Raw genomic sequence first — 19,288 nt, 5'->3', positions numbered from 1 at the left:
TAGTTCTGCTATTTCACTGAAAATAGTTGCGTTACCCCCCCCCGTAGGTCACAAAAATGTACTATTTTGTTTAAAATCTAAGCCTGATAATTGTACCAGTCAACACTTTTTATTTTCTTACACCTGTATCATATCTACTTAAAAAGTACTAAATATTTATTTTAGACGCAGAAGATATAAAATAATTAGTGTGACTAACGTAACATCTGAGCTGTGACTAATGTAACAGTCAGATGTGACTAACGTAACATTTTAAAAATAACTGCTATTATTTAAAACTTCTTTTATTTATTGTACATTGTCATTAACAATTTTGAATAAGGAGACATTCTACATTGAATAAAAATGTTTTGGGTGAAAAATACCTGTAGAAATGTTGCAATGTAGACCTTCTGTCTACTTAAAAAAAAGGCCTTTTTAAAGGTCTTCTTTAAAAAGCAATACTTCCAATTTAAAGATGAATTGTTATGTTTTAAAAAGAAGGGTGGGTAAAGCAAAATGAATACTTTACTGAATATGCATTCAACACAAGAATTCAAGCTAAAGAATTTAAAAAATAGAAAAACAACCTGAACAAAAGAGAACGCTTATATTTTTTAGGAAGTATCTCCGCTGATTATTAAAATGAAGAAATGGTAGCATGCTGTAAACACACAGTGGCAATAAACACTTCTGTATCATATTATTGAAAGTACATAAATGATGATTTAGAAATTTAAACATTTGTGATGATATCTGAAATTAAAACGAATTCTTCAAAAATGTTTGAACATTTTTTTTTTCAATATTACATTTTAAATCAATATATAAAAACACTATTCATTCTATGAATCAGTAAACCTTGAAGAATAATATGTCATTGTAATGTACTACTGGGTTTCTTATGGCAAGTACATTGAAGTAATGCTAGAATTTGGTTAAACTATCAGCTTGTATAAAGTTAACTTCTTAAAAGAGATATTTAGGATTTAATTAGCACAAAAATAATGTTATTCAGTAAGTAAAAGCAGGGTTTTTATTTATTTATTTATTTATTTATTTTTTTTTTTTTTTTTTGGCACATTCAAATTAAGTTAAATGAACTGAATGATTCCATTCAGTTTCTTACACTAATGCAGAAAAAAAAGAAAGAATCATAATTTAACATTGAAATGTTCCTAAAAAAATAAAAGTTATGTAAGTGCAAGAGATAACTTACAAAAAGTTTTTTATATGTATGTATTGCTTGTTATTCGATGGTTACCTTAGTCACGTTAAGTTAGTCACACACAGTTTTTCGTAAAATTACCACTAAGGGCCAAAAAATATTCAGCTGTAATAATTGTGTAGTATATTTCATAAAATAGACTGTTTACCCCTTTACAAATATATCAGCCAGTTTTAAATGTCTGCGTAGCTTTCAGAAAAATTTGCCTCCTTACATAAGCAGTGTTTCTCAGGGTTGCAAAAATGTTACGTTAGTCACAATGCCTTTTTTGCTGAAAAAATACTTATCAGTCATTATTTTGCTTACTTGTTTAATTATGTTATTTGTTTTTATAATCAAATATTTGTTTTAAAAAAATCTCTAAATTAAAAAAGAATTACTTTTAAAACTATTTAAATGGTTTCTTCTTTGCCAGTAAATTTATATATTATTATTGACAAAAATTTGAAGATTTTTTTTACTCTGGGAATCTATTTTTGAGTAAATACTTTTTTCAATATTTTTAGTGATTGAAAGAATATTATTGTGTATCATACCCCAGATGCTTTGAGAAGTAATACATGGTAACATTTAAATCTTTAACTGTTACATATACTTAAAAATTTACCTGATATACATTTTTTTCCAGGAAAAAAAAGAGAAATTCACAATAATATTTTTTAAACAAAAATAAAGAAAATTCACTAAAATATTTTGCTTTTTCACAAAATGAGGACCTAAGAAAAAAAAAACTTGGATCAACCCTTGCTATACCTTGATCAACAGAATCACTCTGGTGGCTAAATTTAAATTTAGTACACCACCAATGGGTCTTCAAATAATGAACAGCTCTATTTCATAAAGTGAAGGCAGAAGGTAGGGTGATAAGAAAGTTACTGCTCCATACCTGAAGCTTAAGCAGATCTAAGAGCAAAATCCTAACAGCTTCTTGTGGCATCCAAAAACTACAGTTTTTCCCTATTTAGGGATCATCAGTCTGGGATAGCATTAACAGAGATGAAGACAGTATGCTCTCAAAGAAGCTGATATTAACTTCACTCAGGATGCTATTATGAACCGTCAGAAGGAACCCTTCTGTCCAATCTCAGTCTTTCAGAATTTAAATACCTGAGATATTAAACAAAAACTATAGTAGTAAAATTATTAAATGTCATTTGCATAGCACCAAATTTAGATCACTAATTTGAGACAACACAGAAAGCTGCAAGTGAGATACTAACACTCCGAAGTGTCCAACAGAGGTAGCACATGATAATCTACCTTTAGCAGCTACTGAGCCAGCCCCAGCAGCTGGCAAATGAGGGTTGGATAGTGAAGTGAACAGGAGTGAAGCCCTTGGTTTACAATAATTTGAGAAGCTGATTCAAATTTTTTGATGCTTTATCAAAAACAGCAGATCTTCTGCATCAAATGCCTCCAAATATTAAATGAATTTCACATAAACTTAGAACTAAAATTTTTTTAAAGGTGTACTTACAAGATATATTAAAAGAGGGATAACTATGACACTATAGGAGACAGCAGAATGCATACTTGTACGTCTTTGTTCAGCACTAACTTCTGGAGTACGGAGTAAAATACTAGCAAATATTATGGCATACAAAACACCTATCACAGCCATGCACATCACAATCCATAATGGAACAAAAACAACCTAGAAATAAAGTGAAAAATGTCAACTGAAAGTTCTAGACAGATATTCAGCAGCATATTTTATCCATATGATAGTACATATACATTAAATAATGGAAATAAATGAACAAACTAATTACTAAAAACATCTGAAAATGACTCTGAATCATCAATAGTTTTTTGAATTATTTCTTACAATACACATAAATTGTGTTTTTCATAACTTGTTTGAACATTTATTTGTACAAAAATTTAAAAAGAGTAACCTTGTTTTAAAGCTTAACTACAACAAAAAATAACGTTGCTTCAACTTACAACCCAGTTCCACATGATGATTTCATCTAGTCGCAAAGCAAGAAAAATGAACTGAAGAATATTAACAGAACAAAACAGTTCCAGCTGAAAAAAAAAAATGAAAAAAATAGCACCTTATATTTTTGAACAATAGATAAAGATAAGTTAACATTTTAATACTTTTCTAGTATGAAGGAAAAAAATCCTACCTCAAATGAACGATCATGCTTTACAGCCCAAATGCACACCACAATTGATATAATTGAAATAAATATCAATGGGACAAAAACCAGCATCCACCAATGCCTATTATTTTCCAATTTATCACAAACAAGAACTTCAAACATCAGTAAAAGGACTTGCAAAACTACACTAATTAGCATTGCTTTATAATGTATGTATCCTTCCCCTTCAACCCTGGAAGAAAATCAAAAGTGTAACAATGATTAAGAGTCAAATTAGTGCACATATGCAGGTACGTCAGCCCCCTATGAGCAAGGGCGCCCCCTAAAAATTTCAATAGCACAGTCTGCGCTATTGAAACGTCATTGTGCCCTAGGTGGGTACACCAGACATAAGCATTTCATTTTATGCATGGAGACATACACATACCAAACAAAAAAAATATCATCACTATACAGACATCAATACATTTTGTAAACTTTACAAAGAAAGTGGAGTTGCTAACCTTTAAGAACACAGACGACGTACTGAGAAAGCCACTCACCGAGAAAGAAGCTGTGTATTTCAGAATAGTTGCTTGATCAACACTTGGCAATTATTTACCCTTTTTCCAAGATCCTTTCAGTGACGTACTTGTGTTTAAAGTTGCCTATGTCTTTTCATAGAAACTACACGTAAATGTTCCAATTTTGTGTGCAAAAAGCATACAAAAACAAAACAAAATACAATTGTGAGAGCAGCAATAATTGTTCAACAAATGCCAACGAGTTGTCTCAATGACTAAAATATCATTTATATGCACACATTACATTTTTAAAAAAAAATTTATATTCTTGAAATTCGCAAATTAAACGTTATCATTTTTTACAACATTGTGATTGTATTCATTTTAATTGTGTTTGTCTGTTCGTTCAATTAGATCTTTGCTCCTTCTATAACATTACTAGACATTAAATAGGAAAATGTTTGAAAATGGATAGTTAAGCTTTAAAAAATACTGGCGTACTGAGTACACCACCCATGTTCTTATGCTATTTCAAACCGTCCGTGTTCTTAAAGGTTAATACAGTCAAAAACTGCCAATATAAAAATATTATTTCAAATTGAATATTGTATCATTTATATTCTGTACTTTTGAGAACAGCTAAAAACATTTTTTTTTTTTTTTTTTGGATAGATCTTCAAAAATATCTTAATTAAACCCCACTTTACATTTATTGGTTTGGTTTTGAAAAAAAAAAAAGTGGTGGTGGTTGGGAGCATATTTTCAGGCTTTTACAGTATATTTCAGTCCAGTACAACAAAATTCACTTTAATAAGGTCATCTCAAAGCTGCTGCTTTCAACCTTTCAACTTCATATTTGGTTTAGCTAACAATTTTCACACATACTATTAGTTATGTGCCATGTAGGATGCCTGAGGCTATAAATAACAGATTCATATCATTAAAAAAATTAACTTACGTACAGAAAAGGTTAGGACAGAAAAGCATATCCTCTCAAAACTTTTGTGAGCTACTGTATATCAAAATGGACTAGCTGGGCTGATGGGACACCACATCAACCTAGTCGAAAACTAAAGGCCTGATTTGGAATCAGAGTAGTATAGGTTTTATAATTTTTATGAGGGGAGGGGTCCGGCAACAAACTGAAAAAGGGCCTGTTCTGCCTCTGAGAACTGGTAAACTTTAGCAGACTTAATTTCAATAAATTTAACTTTCTGATTAATTCTAAATTTGAAGTACGGTACAAAATCATCTAAAAATGTTTCACTTCTTATTTCTTTTGCACTCGGAATAATATTTTGTCCACATTTTGTGTGACTTAACCATCAATTCATGCAATGTATTTTTCGGGCTACAAGTCGAAGCGAGCTAAATTTAGCCGACATTTTGCAACTATATATTTTTAGGAACTATATCAGGGCAGTGGAGTAGCTACAGTTTTTGCCACCGAGAGAGGTCCTTGAATTTGCTGCCCTTTTGTTACGAAAAGGCTGATACATTAAACACAGAAAAGTACTTAAAATAAAAGTAAAGATTTAATTTCAGTCCATGATGCCATCAAACATTTCAAAATTTAAGTCAAAAATCGCAATTTTAGGTAATTTTTAGTGACACGATTGGAAAAAAGAGTTGGGGCTTTCTTTGATGGCCATTAAGGGTCAGGGACTGCACCAGAAAATTTTCCAAAATTGAGGTGTGAAAAACACAATTTTAGGCTATCTTTGTAGACATTAAGAGAATGAGGAAGGTTCCAGACTCTCTTCAGAAATTTTTCGATTCTGAAGTTTAAAAAATGCAATTCTAGGTTATCTTTGGTAACATTAGGAAATGGCTGAATATGACAAAAAATGATTGAAAGTCAGACATTTTTTCGCTCGAAAGATTTTAAAAATGGTGTCCTAAAAATGTGACTTTAGGTTTTGTTTGATAACATTAAGAGAAAGAGAGGACTTTAAGTAATACTTTCGAATGGGGGAAGTACCAATTTTTTTTTCTAAATGACAAAAAAAAAAAAACCCTTGAGCTGCTTTTTCATGCAAATGAGTAAATTTTAAATCAAAACAAATACAAAATTTAATTTTGGGCTGGAACATTTTTGACCATCCTCTGTACAGCCCTGACCTCGCTCTTAGCAACTCTCATTTCATTCACTCATTTGTCTTCAGCATCTAAAGTCGTTCCTCACCGTTCAATGATACAACAGAGATGAAAAGATGAAAGAGCATGCTCCCAAATGGTTGACTGCACAGGCAGCACAATCGTCAAAGAGAGTACACAAAACTTGTACCTAACTATGACAAATGCCTGGAAAGTTGTGGGAGCTATGTTGAAAAATAGTGTAAGGGTGGTAGATTTTAATACAATAAATTTCTTTGTTGCATCTGTGTTTGATTTTTTTAAATTTCAGAATGAACAATGGAACTTACTTTCCGCACATCCCTCATAAATTGCAGATTTGGAATGAGCAGAATTGACATAAAAAATAGTCATATTGTGTTCATTTGGTCCTGATCAGCGAACTACTCATTCAATAATTGAAGACTAAATTTAAAATTTCAAGCCAAGCGCCGCCACCTGCCTCGTCTAAGGACAGAGATGTCTGACTGCGACAGGAAGGTCCGGGTTAGAATCCCGGCTCAGGCATGGACGTACTTTCTCCCTCCTGTCCTTGTCCTTTCTTTGTGAGAATGTGTTGTTGTGCTGTGAATGGCTGCCTACCCTATAAACGGGTCCTTATGGCATATGTGAAATGTAGAAGTCGGACTTCACACCAAATTACGGTACAGTTGAAAAAGTCAAGCAGCGCACCCCAAACTGCCAGTGTAACTGGCACATGACAACAACAACAAGCCATGCGCCACAACTGTATAATGTGCACAACAACCTTGTTTGCCTGTAACTAGCTGAGATTTCACTTTAAAGTTTTGTATGTGTTACTTTGATCTTAAAAGGGAACCTGAAAAAACCGATTTCTGAGATGATGGAGAAAGAGAAAGTCCAAAAATTGGATCACCTAGAGGTGAAGTGATCCTAAAGACTTTTTTTAGCATTTCAGCATAAAGTTACAGAAAGTTAGTCAGAACTTTGAAATTAAACGTCGCTAAGAACGGAATGACTATCAATTAGTTAAGTAAAATATGAAAGGGCTAAAAGACATAATACATTAAGTAAAATGTATTAAGTTTTTCATGCATGTTACTTTTCCTTTTGCAAAAAACATATAAGTTTTCTTCATACATGAAATATCTAACAGCAATTACCTAAACTATACAGAACAAAGAAAGGAAATATCACCTATATTGTGGATGTCGCCACCAAACATAGCTGCCAACACAGGATCCTGCGATAACCATGGATTTCCACACCCACAGTGGCATAAAAACAGCCCAGTAACTCCAAGTAATTGTGCCATCAAGCCTCAAGCAAAACAAAAGGGTGAAGAGGAGGAGGCAAAAGTATACTAAAAATTTACTGAAAGAAAAACTTGATTATTGCACTGTAATTCATAAATAAACTATTATTATGTCAACATTTAATACAGTCAAACCCTGCTATAATGAACCCTCAACTGATCGACTTGAGAGATTGTTATAGCCGAGGGTGCACTACAACCAATATTCCAAAAAAAAATCAGAATTTGGTAAGTAATTTCCATAATGAACATCTTAATTACAAAATGTTTATATTAGTAATTAGGACAATAAAGTGAAATATTTCAATTCTATTGTACTCAATAATAAGCTAACTATAAAAATTTACCTAAAAAAAAGTTCTGTAGCATGGAAGAGGGATGTTATTCTCAGTTGCAAGCTTTTGGATTTCATATGCATTTCACCAGTGTTTAAGTCAAGTATTTTAAATGAATTCGCAGCATGTTGCTGTCTATAGTTTCAGTTGTTTTATGCTGTCTAAAGTTTCAGTTGTAAAAAAAAAAAAAAAAATCAAAACATTGACAGCCTTTGGAGCTGAAGTTAAAGTAGAACTAATATCTTCTGTTTCTTCATCAATATCACAAGATGGTTCCACAGTGCAGTTTTTGAATTGATCAGAAAATACTGAAATTCATAAAACCAGAAAAGCTTCTTTGTAAATGTTCAAAGTCAAAAAATCAGTCAAATACAACTTGGTTGAAGTAAATCCTCTTTTTTAGATCAGGTTCGTTTGCGAATGATAGGATGTCTTTTTTCACCAGATAATGCAAAACTTGAAATTTAAGACAATTTAAAATCGCTATAGCCAATTCTGTAGCATTTGAGGATTGTTATAAGCGTCTGAAATTGCATCAATCACATAGGAATTCAGTTCAGACCATTTAAAAGGTTCACTACAATCGGGGAATGTTACATCCCGGGTACACTATAGTAGGGTTTGACTGTACTAGTAAGAGAAAGAATTGACCCCAAGTTAGCCTCGTGACTACAATAGGGTTTCATTATTTTTTGCTTACCAACCACTTTTTAGTAGGCGGCATCCTTCTGAAAAAATTTTAAGGTTGGTAACAAATTTAAACATGTACATGGCTTTAAGCCAGGGTTCTCAACCTCTGACTTATGGGATACTTCTATGGGGTTGTGGCTTTCAATGCATGTGAGCAATGCCTAGAATATTGGCTCTCAAACAGTCGTTCACAAACCCCAGGAGTATACTGAGAACAAAATATTATAATGGCAGAAACACGTCCGCTTGAGTTGAAATTTAAATTTCAAGCATTTTTATTCAGCGTTTATTCATTTGTCCTCCTGCATGCCCTTCAGATCAATATAAATGCATACTTTGTTGACATAAGTAAGTTAAGAATTATGTTTCATTATAAAGTATCAATACAAATGTATGCAATAAAAATCAACTAGGGTGTTGTGAAGTGTAGGAACTCCTGATGTAGGCGGTATATATCTATCAAACAATTGGACCTTGCTCTGGAGGGCACTTGGGGTGTAAAATTGGCCCTATTTTCAAATTTTTTTTTGAAACTCAATATAATAACTTGAAAGAAGATGGGTAAGGGTGTCCCAGCTCGGAAAAATTGTCGATTTTAAGTTTTCAAAAATGCCTTTAGTGGGAAAAGTTGTGCATTGGTATCAAATGTTTATTTTCAAAAAATGTTTTGAAATTAAAGCATGCCTTTAACATTTTGCAAAATATGTATTTTATAACAACTTAATTATCTATTTTTTAAGTTGAAGGAATGAATTTTTTAAAATTGCCTGTGGCAAAAAAAGTTGCACAGTGAAAGATTCTTGTTCATGGAAAAACATACTTTGATATCATATGATAGTTAAGCTCTCTGCAGGGCAGCAGAAATCGGTTATTTGCACAAAATTTCCATATTTTTACCTTTTGAAGCAAAACTTTTATTTAATGTATTTAATGTCATTTTAAAACCTTTTTTCTTTTTTCAGTAATAACATTACAGCCTGTACCAATGCATAGGCTGTTGTAAGCCTCCTGTAATTAGAGAGCTTTCCTGCTGACTTGGTGGCAGTCTTGCATAATATAGACAACGCACGAGCGGCATTCACAGAAAATTTTTGGCTCTGCAGAATTTCAAACTGCTAACATTAATTTAAAAAAAAAATTATTATTAAGGGAATTTTTTAAAACAAAACCCAGTTTATTTATGTTGAAGCCTTTTTCCAAAAGCATTTTTAAGCACAAGTGTGAAAAAAAAATGATTTTGGTTGGTTTCAGTTGGTGAAAAAAGCAAACTATATTTTATTGTAAAAAATATTAAAGCACTTTTCTTTTCTTTTTTTGGATTCTCATATTTGAATATAAATTTAATTCTTTATTCAAGGATCAGTTAGGCAAAATAATTACTCGCAGAAAATTTTCCAGGTAGGATTTGTGTTGGCAGAAAGATTTTCATTTTATCTAAGTCTGCTTGGTGGTTCAACATTTTAAAACAATTTTCAGAACATATTGCTTTAGAGTTAATCCAAATATTGTGCCTAATAAAAAGTGAATTAATATTAACTAAGAGCAGATCAACAGCAATTTTTCAAATTTCCCAATTGTTAGTTGCCTGCATTCTGTTCTATTTGATTTGATTGCAAGTAACTCCATGGTAAACAACTGGCTTATTTTCAAATAATCTCTAATGCTATGCATTACTTTGTCAGCCGTATACTATTATCTGGTTATAGTCGGTGGAGTTTGTGCAAAAACATTTCACTTCCGGATACTAGTATGAAATTTCGTATAGCACTTATGTTCATATAAGAGAGTAAAAAAACGCCGGGAGGCAATTGATTGGAGGTCAAGACCCCCTGTGGTGACGTCATCAAAATGGCCGCCATATATCGGTTTGTACGTTGGTTTAACTGCTTAAAACTACATAATAGGTCATAATTTTGTAAAATTTAAATACATTATCTGAAAGTCGTTTAAAAAAGTTCTTCAACAGTGCTTGGTTTTATTTTCTACCAGCGATACCCGCACGGCTTTGCTCGTAGTAGAAAAAATAAAAGCTCATTTGATTCGCCTGTATATTTACAAACAATGGATGATGAATTTTTCCCCAATTTGCTAAGTTAATTTTGCACGGCCATTTTACGGTTCCTTCCTTCCTTCCTCAGGTGCACGACAGCCCTGGGTGGGCTTTGGCCTTCTCGACAATTTCTTTATATTACAGTTCCACGATATGATAATTTTGTAATTTGATATTAATTTACTCGCCCACGTTATGATAATTTGCTCGGTAAAATGTTCTTAAAATTGAAATAGAAAAAGGACAAAATCGAATTTTCGAAAAATCGCTTCGAGGTGCACACTCTCAATTCTGTGCCAAGTTTCGTGAAAATAGGTTGAACGGTTTAGATGCTGTGCTCGTCACAGAGAGACATTCGGAAAGATATCCCGACAAACTTTGAGCTTTATTATTAGTAAAGAAGACAAATAGTTGAATAATTATTACAATATCAACGTGAAAATTGATAGGAAAACAATGACTTTCGTGTATTCTGCGATATTGGAGTAAAATTTTTGCTGTTATACCTGCATTATAAAATAACCTTTCCAGATATATTAAATTTAAATTTGTACTACAGGTTTTAATACTTTTTGTCAGTATTTTATTTTTATATTGAATGAAAGAAAGGTTAAAATGCAGAAATAATCAAAGTCACCACCCCAAATGGATTGAGAAATTAATTATTAAGGCTATCGTATAATGAAACAATTTTGTTTAAATGCTTACATTTTAAACATATAAGAGAAATAGACGAAAATTTCATGTTTTAATACAAAGAAAAAGTACCTGTTATAACAAAAACAGTCATAAGTTTTTTTAAAGAACGTTTTACGTATTGCACTGACCCTCACAACTACAAAGTGTACAATTCAGACCTGATCTGAGGCATCGACAGCGTGTAGACATCTCTTTGCACTTGCATGATACAAGTTCCTGTAAATTCTCCATTGTTATTTCGGGGTGTGCATACCAAAGAGGTTCAAACTTTTCACCGATTTTTACCCATCCCCATTGATATGGATCCAAGAGCTGAAAATTTTGCCGAAGACATTTTGTCCATAGTAAACACTGCAATATTGCTCTCTTAAGGTGATGCAGAAGGACGTTGCTAGATGGCGGAATACAATCAACTGGTCTGTTTTGCTGAGTGGAGAAAATTCTCTTAGCCTCTCTTTTTTTTATGGTTTCTACTGAGCTTGATGAATAATACGTCAGGACGACAAAGCGCTGAATAAGTAGGAAATGCTCATTGTCTTCATTGATGCTCTCGGGTACTTTAGTATAGTACAAAAAACCTTTGTCAACATCTCTAATTTCCATCCACATTTTCCATACAGTACCTAGTTTTACCAATGCTGACAAAACTAGACACCGTGTGCTCATGTAAAGGCATGGGAAAAAGGCAGAAGATCTGGAACACCTTGTGGAACTTTACGGTGCAAAACGAAGATGGGAAGATACCGCAGATATTTTCCACTTCCATACTCTCACTACATCATCACTGTCAACAATTTTCACGGTGATCTTGGAATGAACCGAGTATTATATTGCATGCTGCACATAAAGGAACAGCCTCGCATCGGCTTCTTCATGGGATACGACAGACATGGTTTCAAAATTGTTCTTGACTGAAGCAATTACAGTGTCTTTGTAGGCGCATATAACCTGCTTCCCATCTGGTAGATCCATCTTCACCAGATTTTTTGCCAAAAATTCGAAAAGCTCCTTTTTATTTTTATCTTTCGCAAGAAATTTAGCAAATGACTTTAATATCAAAACATTGGATTTAATAATTATTCTTGGTTCATATCCTGTCAATTATCTCGTGTCGCTTTCCAAACTTCCTTTTAAATACCGGTCAAAAACTAAATCTACCCTATGAACGCTTTTTAGTCTCATTAATATGTACGGCTTCACAATCTGATCGCAGTTTTGTTGGACAGTTCAAATAGACTGAGGAACAAGCATGTGAATCAGTGCAGCCCCATCAATGAACAATTTGGTTCCAGAATAGCTGTCAAAACCAGTCCAGTTGATTGGACGATACAAGGAACTACTTCGGACTTTTTTCTTGGTTTCCTAAATTTGCCAAGGTTGGATATAGAAGGTGGACACGAGGTGTTTTCATGAGAAAAAATTCTTTTACATCCATTTGAATTGCTTGCCTGACAACATATAGCTTAGCAAAAAGAGTGTTGTCCCTCCTCAAATCAAGAATGTTTTGCTTGTCTTTGGACTGAACTGAAATATTTTTCTGCTCATCAAGAGGAGATTGTTTCTTTCAATAACATCATGCATGGATATTTTTTTAACGCTAAGCGATCTTCTACAAATGTATTGAATTGGCTTGCGCTGACATCACAGAAATGGCTTTTTTTTTTCCGAGAGAATAATTTTGTTGCTGTTTACTGTAGTTAAATCGTCATTTTCGAAAGGATTCCTGGATTCCCGTGTTCTTCAAATGTTTCAACTAGGCTGGAAACATGAGTTTCATACCTAATACAAAAGCTTCTAGTATCTTGTATCTAGCTTTTCAGTAGTGACGTCAGACTTCAGGCTCTGATTTTCTTCAAACTCCCCAATCATGCGCACAACTTCCGATCCAGCAACCATCTATTGTATTAATTACGCTTCATGACTTAAACGTGATAGATTAGTTAATGATTTTTAAATTAATTTGTTGTTTTGCTCATGCAAATGATCGTGTGGCATCCTGGAAAATTTCCTCGCAGTTTTGGAGCCAGATATATTTCCCCTATGAAACTCCTGAAAAGTAGCTGGATGCATCTCTAGTAACTGCTTCAAATTGAACAGAAATACTGAAGGCCATCGGGCATAATTTGTGTGATCAAGAGCATACATCCATGGACATATGCTCTCAAGAGTGACAGTAAAATCTGAGAAATTTCCTTGACAAATAGTGCGCACCAGAAGTAAAGTATAAATTCTAGCTCCATGGTGATCTTCTAGTACTTAAACTGAGACAATTCTTCTGATCTTCGCTTAACCCAGTCTGTAAATGTTTCGTCTATATCTTTTCGATTTTGATACGCTTTCTCTAACAGAACTTGGAGAGTAGTTACTGCAAAATCGTGAGCGTATCGACTTCTCTTCACATGCAAAACTTTTAGTGTTCTTTCTGTTCTTCCCGATGTTGTTACATGAGCTTCTACTAGGAGTTCAGTTCATCCACTTCCTTCAAGCCATGTACCTATTGCAGATGAAACAGCCATTTCTATGTGGAGATCACCTGACATGACCAACATTTTATCTTCGCTATACTCATTCAGCATAGCCCACTGAATAAATTTCAGCAGGGCGTAGATGGGAGCCAGATTACAAACACTCAATTCATTAAATGTTTTACGTTTTCAAAAGCACATGAAAGAAATGATTACAAGCTATGTTAGTATTTAAAGGGCACATGGACCAAATGAAGTAGAAAAATTTATTCTAAAAAATCTTGCGAGTTTTAAATACGTTTTGTTTATTGAAAAATACGTAAAGGAATGAATACAGGCCAATATGATAATTTTAATGCTAGATGGAACCAACAATTGAAGTTATCGATATCAAACCGTAATCGAGTTATATGACTGATCTTTATTTGATATTATTTGCTACAGCATTAACCAGTCAAATATTCAGTTATTGAAAATTATATCTGAATAATAAACATATCACTATGGAATTATTTATTGCTGAGAACAGCAGAACTGGAAAGGAACGAGCTAGTGAACTGCAATCCAAAGTTACAGCTTGTTCGCGGGAAAAAAACGAGCAGTCGTTCTGATTCTTGCCGCTAGACGGCAGACGTTCGCACTTGCACGAGAAGTGAATTAGTATGTGACAATACATATGTACGTGAAATACACCGCCAGCTCAGTCATTTCCAGCCGAGGACTGCAGTTTCGTGCTTATTAGCACTCATCAGCCCTGCATAGGAAAGTGATTGAGCTGAAGATGCGTATTTAATCCGGTAAGGAATTTTTAATTAAAAGTTTCAGTGCAGATTAAATGCGGTGGAACAGTTGGAACAGTTCAATGAGAATGCCCCTCCCGTCCCGCCCCATGTAGTTACGTTATTGCAGTGAAATTTTTTAAACTATTTATTAAGGGAGAGAGGGGAGAACAAATGCATATTTTTATAGTTGATTTTAGAGCTTTTATTTAGTGTAGCTGTTTTTTTTTACGGAAGTATGATTTCTAATGGCATTTTGAGCAGTTGAACGAAACTTTTCACGACGGTCATTTTGATGACGGAAATTTTAATACCTCTAAAACTACTTGTCTGAGGAGGAAAAATCAATCTCCCTTAAATAGCTCTTTTAAAGCTCATTCAGATGATACACATTCATATCGCAATATAAAAATCATTAATGTAGTTCTAAGCAGTTAAACGTACGTACTTACCTTTCCAGGCGGCCATTTTGATGACGTTAATTGTAATAACTCTTAAACTATTTGTGATAAGGGAAAAAGTCAATCACTATTAAATAGCTCTTTTAAAGTGCTTTTAAATGATATACTTTAGTATCTCAATATTAAGATTCATAATAGAGTTCTAAGCAGGTAAACGAACGTACTTTTCTCAATAAGGCGGCCATTTTGATGACGTCATCACAGGGGGTTCATGACCTCTGATCAAATGCCTCCCGGCGGATTTTTGTTCTTAGATATGTACCTAAGCACTGTACAAAATTTCAGACTGGTATCCGGAAGTGAAATGTTTTGGGTATTTTTGTCACAAACTCCACGGACTATTATAAATATTGGAGGAAATTGCTTTCCTGATTATAGAATGACACTACATGCATCTGAATGTAAATTCTTCTATGTCAAATGTCCCCTTTAAAAATTGTTAGGGTTTGATCTTTTATCAAAACATAGTGCTTAACGTGAGTGCTTTGCCAATACAGTCGACTCAAAGCATCAGTAGGATATCTTACTGTTATTCCTGGGATTAGATGCATACTATTGCTCTGAGGTGACAATATATTGGTACAGAACAGGGACAACTGATACGGAAGAACTAGTCCAAAGTGCTATTATAGAAAAAAGATTACTAATGACTTAATTTTCAATGAATACATTTGATAGAAATTCGGCTTCAAATAATTAAAATATTGATTTATGCAAACAATATGAATTTCTACCTCCCAGTAGAAAGCTTGAATATTACACAATATCAGATTTTTTTTTCTTTTTTATATGATCCAAAGAGTCTTGTTGTGTAACTATTTTCTCTACATGCATTAAAACAAAATTCATACATGAAAAATTTAAAAGGAAGAATAGAAAGCTATATTTTACATACAGTATAACTTTGATTTTATCAGGGGTGCCCACCGACCTAAGAGCAAGGCTGCACCCCTCTCTAAATATTGCAAAGACCCCCCAAAAGCAAGAGCCCCCTCCAAAAAAAGGAAAATATCCTTTAAAATAACCCCCGCAAAAATTTCAATGGCCCAATCTGCGGCATGACCCCCTCCTAGGTGGGCACCCCTGATTTAATGATATCTAATTTAGAGATTTAGTCAATTTAACTATACATTACACTGGGGCGGATTTGACTACATTGAATGTCTATGCACCCCAATTTAATGATATTTTTGACTGAATGATAACTTTTTCCAGTTGCTTGCCAATCGTTAAATCAGGGTTATACTGTATCTGGTGAAACTTCAAGAACTTGGCAGGGGACCTATAATATTTTTGTTCAATTTTAATCGTGAAGCACATCACAGAAAATTTTAGATCTTGAAAAATGATAGCTACAAAATATTTATCCCAACTCTCTAGACCATTTAGATAGAGGTGCGTACTCCCCCTTCAAGATCAAGCGCTATCCCCCCCCCCCCCCAAGCGCAAAAAGCTCCAACAAAAAAAAAAAATATGCCCCTGAAAACATCCTAAAAATGTCAATGCCACAATCTGTGCTATGCATTCTATTGTTTACATGCATGTGTATATGTTCCCCCTACTTGGTCACCCCTGATTCAGAAAAGACATTTGCAGCAAAATGTTTTTTTTTACATGGAATGATCGACTGCGAATCCAAAATAAGAACAATATTTTCCAATTCAATATAAATGTCGATAATTGCCTCAGAATCGACAGATTCGTTGCTGATGTCTGGGCAAAGTTGTGACTGTCTGAAAAAAGATATTAATGCCTATTTGCTTAGTGTCGATTTAAAAACATGATGACACACTGAAATGCAGAGAAATGAAAACCATGTGGATTTAAATTACGCAACCCAAATTATAATTGTTTTGATATAACAAGTGATTTCTACTAGAAAAGAATAAAAAAGAACACAGGGTGAAGAAAGATAAGTAAGCAGCATTTAACTGGAGAAATCCGGAATCAAAGATGAAATAAAATCACAGATACACAACAGTTTCTGACAGCTGGAATTAAATCAGCACGTATTATATTCTGTTTACCTCGGATTAAAGTCTTGAAAAAGACTCTGCAAATTCATTTGTGACACTGATTGATGCAAATTAGAAGTACGAAACTATTAAAATGCAACATTTATTCACTATTAATTAATCATCACGAAACAATAAAGGAAAGGAGATCGCAAAACACATAAACATTAGGGATTGCAGATCGCAAATATTCCCTGATGTCAGAAGGCGGAGTAAACAGCCATAATCCAATCAGAATTCATTAAACACCTCAGGGTGATTCAAAGCATGGAATACAACCCAACCGTCCCTTTTTCTTTTGGGACTCTCGTCATGAGTCTCACATGTAACGGCAAAACTCCTAACTAAAATAATTTTTAGCTCAAACTAAAACAGAGGGTGACTCTAATTTAAAGATTTATTTCTTTAGAGAAGGAGCAAAAAAAGATTTATTATATTCGTGTGACGCTTGAATTTTTTTCGAAAATTGTAAATACTAATTCGCAACTCCAGCGCTCGAATACGCTACCTTGCGGTGATTTATAAAACTGCCGGGAAAACTACAACATTGCCACGTTGCGTTCCACGTATGTCTGCTGACGTAAACACAGGCAGTTTGTTCTGAGTATTAATTAACGCAATCGATGTATCTTAGTTTGCTTTCAGCTACGGAAATTAATTCGTCCCCTAGTAGTATTCTCGAGCTTCTCAAAATAATGTTAGTTTTCATTATTTCCTTCTAAAATATGAATTGTTGAGAAATGGTGAAAGTGAAAATTCTGGATTAACAAACTTGGATAACGTTATACAAGGTAAAAATTTTTATTGTTTTGTATGAATTTGTAAGAATATGGTTTTTTTTTTAATCTTAAATTAATTAAACTAACCATATTTTACAGCAGCATTTAGTTGGAATGGACAGTATGCAAAATATTATCGTAGAACAAAATGAAAAATGTCTAACCGAGAAAGAATTTACTTTATTCCTTTTATTCTCAGCTCATGAAAGGTTTCGCCAAATTTGTTTAGGGTTATAGTTTTAGTATTGTGCGAGCAAAGTAGCCTTAGCGAGATTTCGCGTTTTTAGTTAAACCATTTTTAATTTTTATCATGAGTGGAATAAAAGGGTAGTAAACAGAATTCGATAAGTAAAAAGAAATAATGGTCAATCAACTGAAAAGAAAACTACCACCATATGTCCGTGAGAATTTTGTTGATGATTTGCATAACATGACATAGTTAAATCGTAACTCAGAAATTAGAAAAATCGAAACAGAAAAATTTTAAATTAACCGATTTGGGAATTCGAGAGAAATAACTCAGCTGCAAATGCAAAACAATAAGCGCTAGCCAAGCAAGGCAAAAAAGTACCATCTTCTTTCGATAATAATTTGTAATGTCATATTGAATTTTCTAGCATTAATTGTTATTCTTGTCAGGCCACAATTATTATTTAGTTTTATCAAGAATTGATAAATATCGAATTCAACATCGTGGAAATAGCTGCTTAGAACTACGAACTACGTAGTTTGCACTAATCTTTGACGTTTAGTAATGCTTCTTGAATTCTCATTTCTTTCTACGTGGGTCAGAATATCCACAAGACTTTGAAAATTAATTTAAAAAGAATAAAGCGAAAAAATCATACATACGAACAAAAATCACAACACTTTTAGTGGTTCTTGTGGTTCTTCGTTACCACATCCACATGCGTTTGTTTTAGTTTTTTCGTCCGCCATTAGACAGTGACTGCAGTGCCCCCTATAGTTCGTTGGAGTTGCGAATAGGGAGCGCTGCAGCCATTGTCTAATGGCCAATGAAAAAACTAAAACAAACGCACGTTGTAACATATAAATTGCTTCTAAACTTAGGAAATGATAGATATTTTTGTTCGCATGTATGATTTTTTGTTCTTTATTCATTTGAAAAGATTTTTCAAAGTCTTTTGGTTATTCTGACCCATGTAGAAAGAGATTAGAAATCAAAAAGTATTACGAAAGTAAAAAAATTATGCAGAACACACAGTAAGTTGTTCTGAAGCAGCCATTTTCACGATGTTGAATTCAGAATTCATAAATTTTTGGTTCACTTCGAACAGCATTTTCATTTTGTACCGTTTTTTCTATACATTAGTAAATATTAAGTTCAGTTTCGTGACATTTCCGGCATTTGTTGACATTTTTTTCACATAGTGCACATACGTGACAGACTGTCAAGAGTAACGTTTAACACTAGATAATTTATTTCTATGACTATATGATTGGATATCAAAAGAAATCATCATGCATTTAATTCATTCGTCATGGAAATGATTTAACTGATATGCGAAATCTTGTCAAGATACATTATTCTTTCACACAATTTTAAAACCATAACCCTATAAACAGATTTTAGGCGAACTTTTATTTTGTATTGTTCAAATTCTTAACGTTCTTTCTGGATTTTTCAATCTGTTCTGCGATAAATATTTTCAAGAAAATTTATTTGCAAACTGTCTATTTCAGTAGGATACTGTAGTAACAAAGGTTATTTAAATCATTTATGTGGAATTAGGTTAAGGAAAAGTGTCCAGTCAATGTTGT

At 33.3% G+C, this 19,288-nt stretch overlaps 1 protein-coding gene across 1 annotated transcript in view; it reads right to left on the bottom strand.

Moving 5' to 3' along the window:
- LOC129231552 (transmembrane protein 185A-like) overlaps nucleotides 1-16,876 on the bottom strand; it is a 29,813-nt gene extending 12,937 nt beyond the window's left edge. Inside the window, exons 1-5 of the mRNA XM_054865906.1 lie at nucleotides 16,740-16,876; nucleotides 7,116-7,292; nucleotides 3,343-3,550; nucleotides 3,155-3,238; nucleotides 2,685-2,861 (exon numbers count right to left, since the gene is read on the bottom strand). Of these exons, the coding sequence (XP_054721881.1) occupies nucleotides 2,685-2,861; nucleotides 3,155-3,238; nucleotides 3,343-3,550; nucleotides 7,116-7,292; nucleotides 16,740-16,777 (684 nt within the window). The 5' untranslated portion in view covers nucleotides 16,778-16,876. The remainder of the gene's footprint in view (nucleotides 1-2,684; nucleotides 2,862-3,154; nucleotides 3,239-3,342; nucleotides 3,551-7,115; nucleotides 7,293-16,739) is intronic.
- Nucleotides 16,877-19,288: the final 2,412 nt, after the last annotated feature.

Source organism: Uloborus diversus, chromosome 10 (assembly GCF_026930045.1).
Source record: "Uloborus diversus isolate 005 chromosome 10, Udiv.v.3.1, whole genome shotgun sequence".
Classification (NCBI taxonomy): Eukaryota; Metazoa; Arthropoda; class Arachnida; order Araneae; family Uloboridae; genus Uloborus; species Uloborus diversus.
This window is presented reverse-complemented; position numbering and strand designations above follow the sequence as displayed.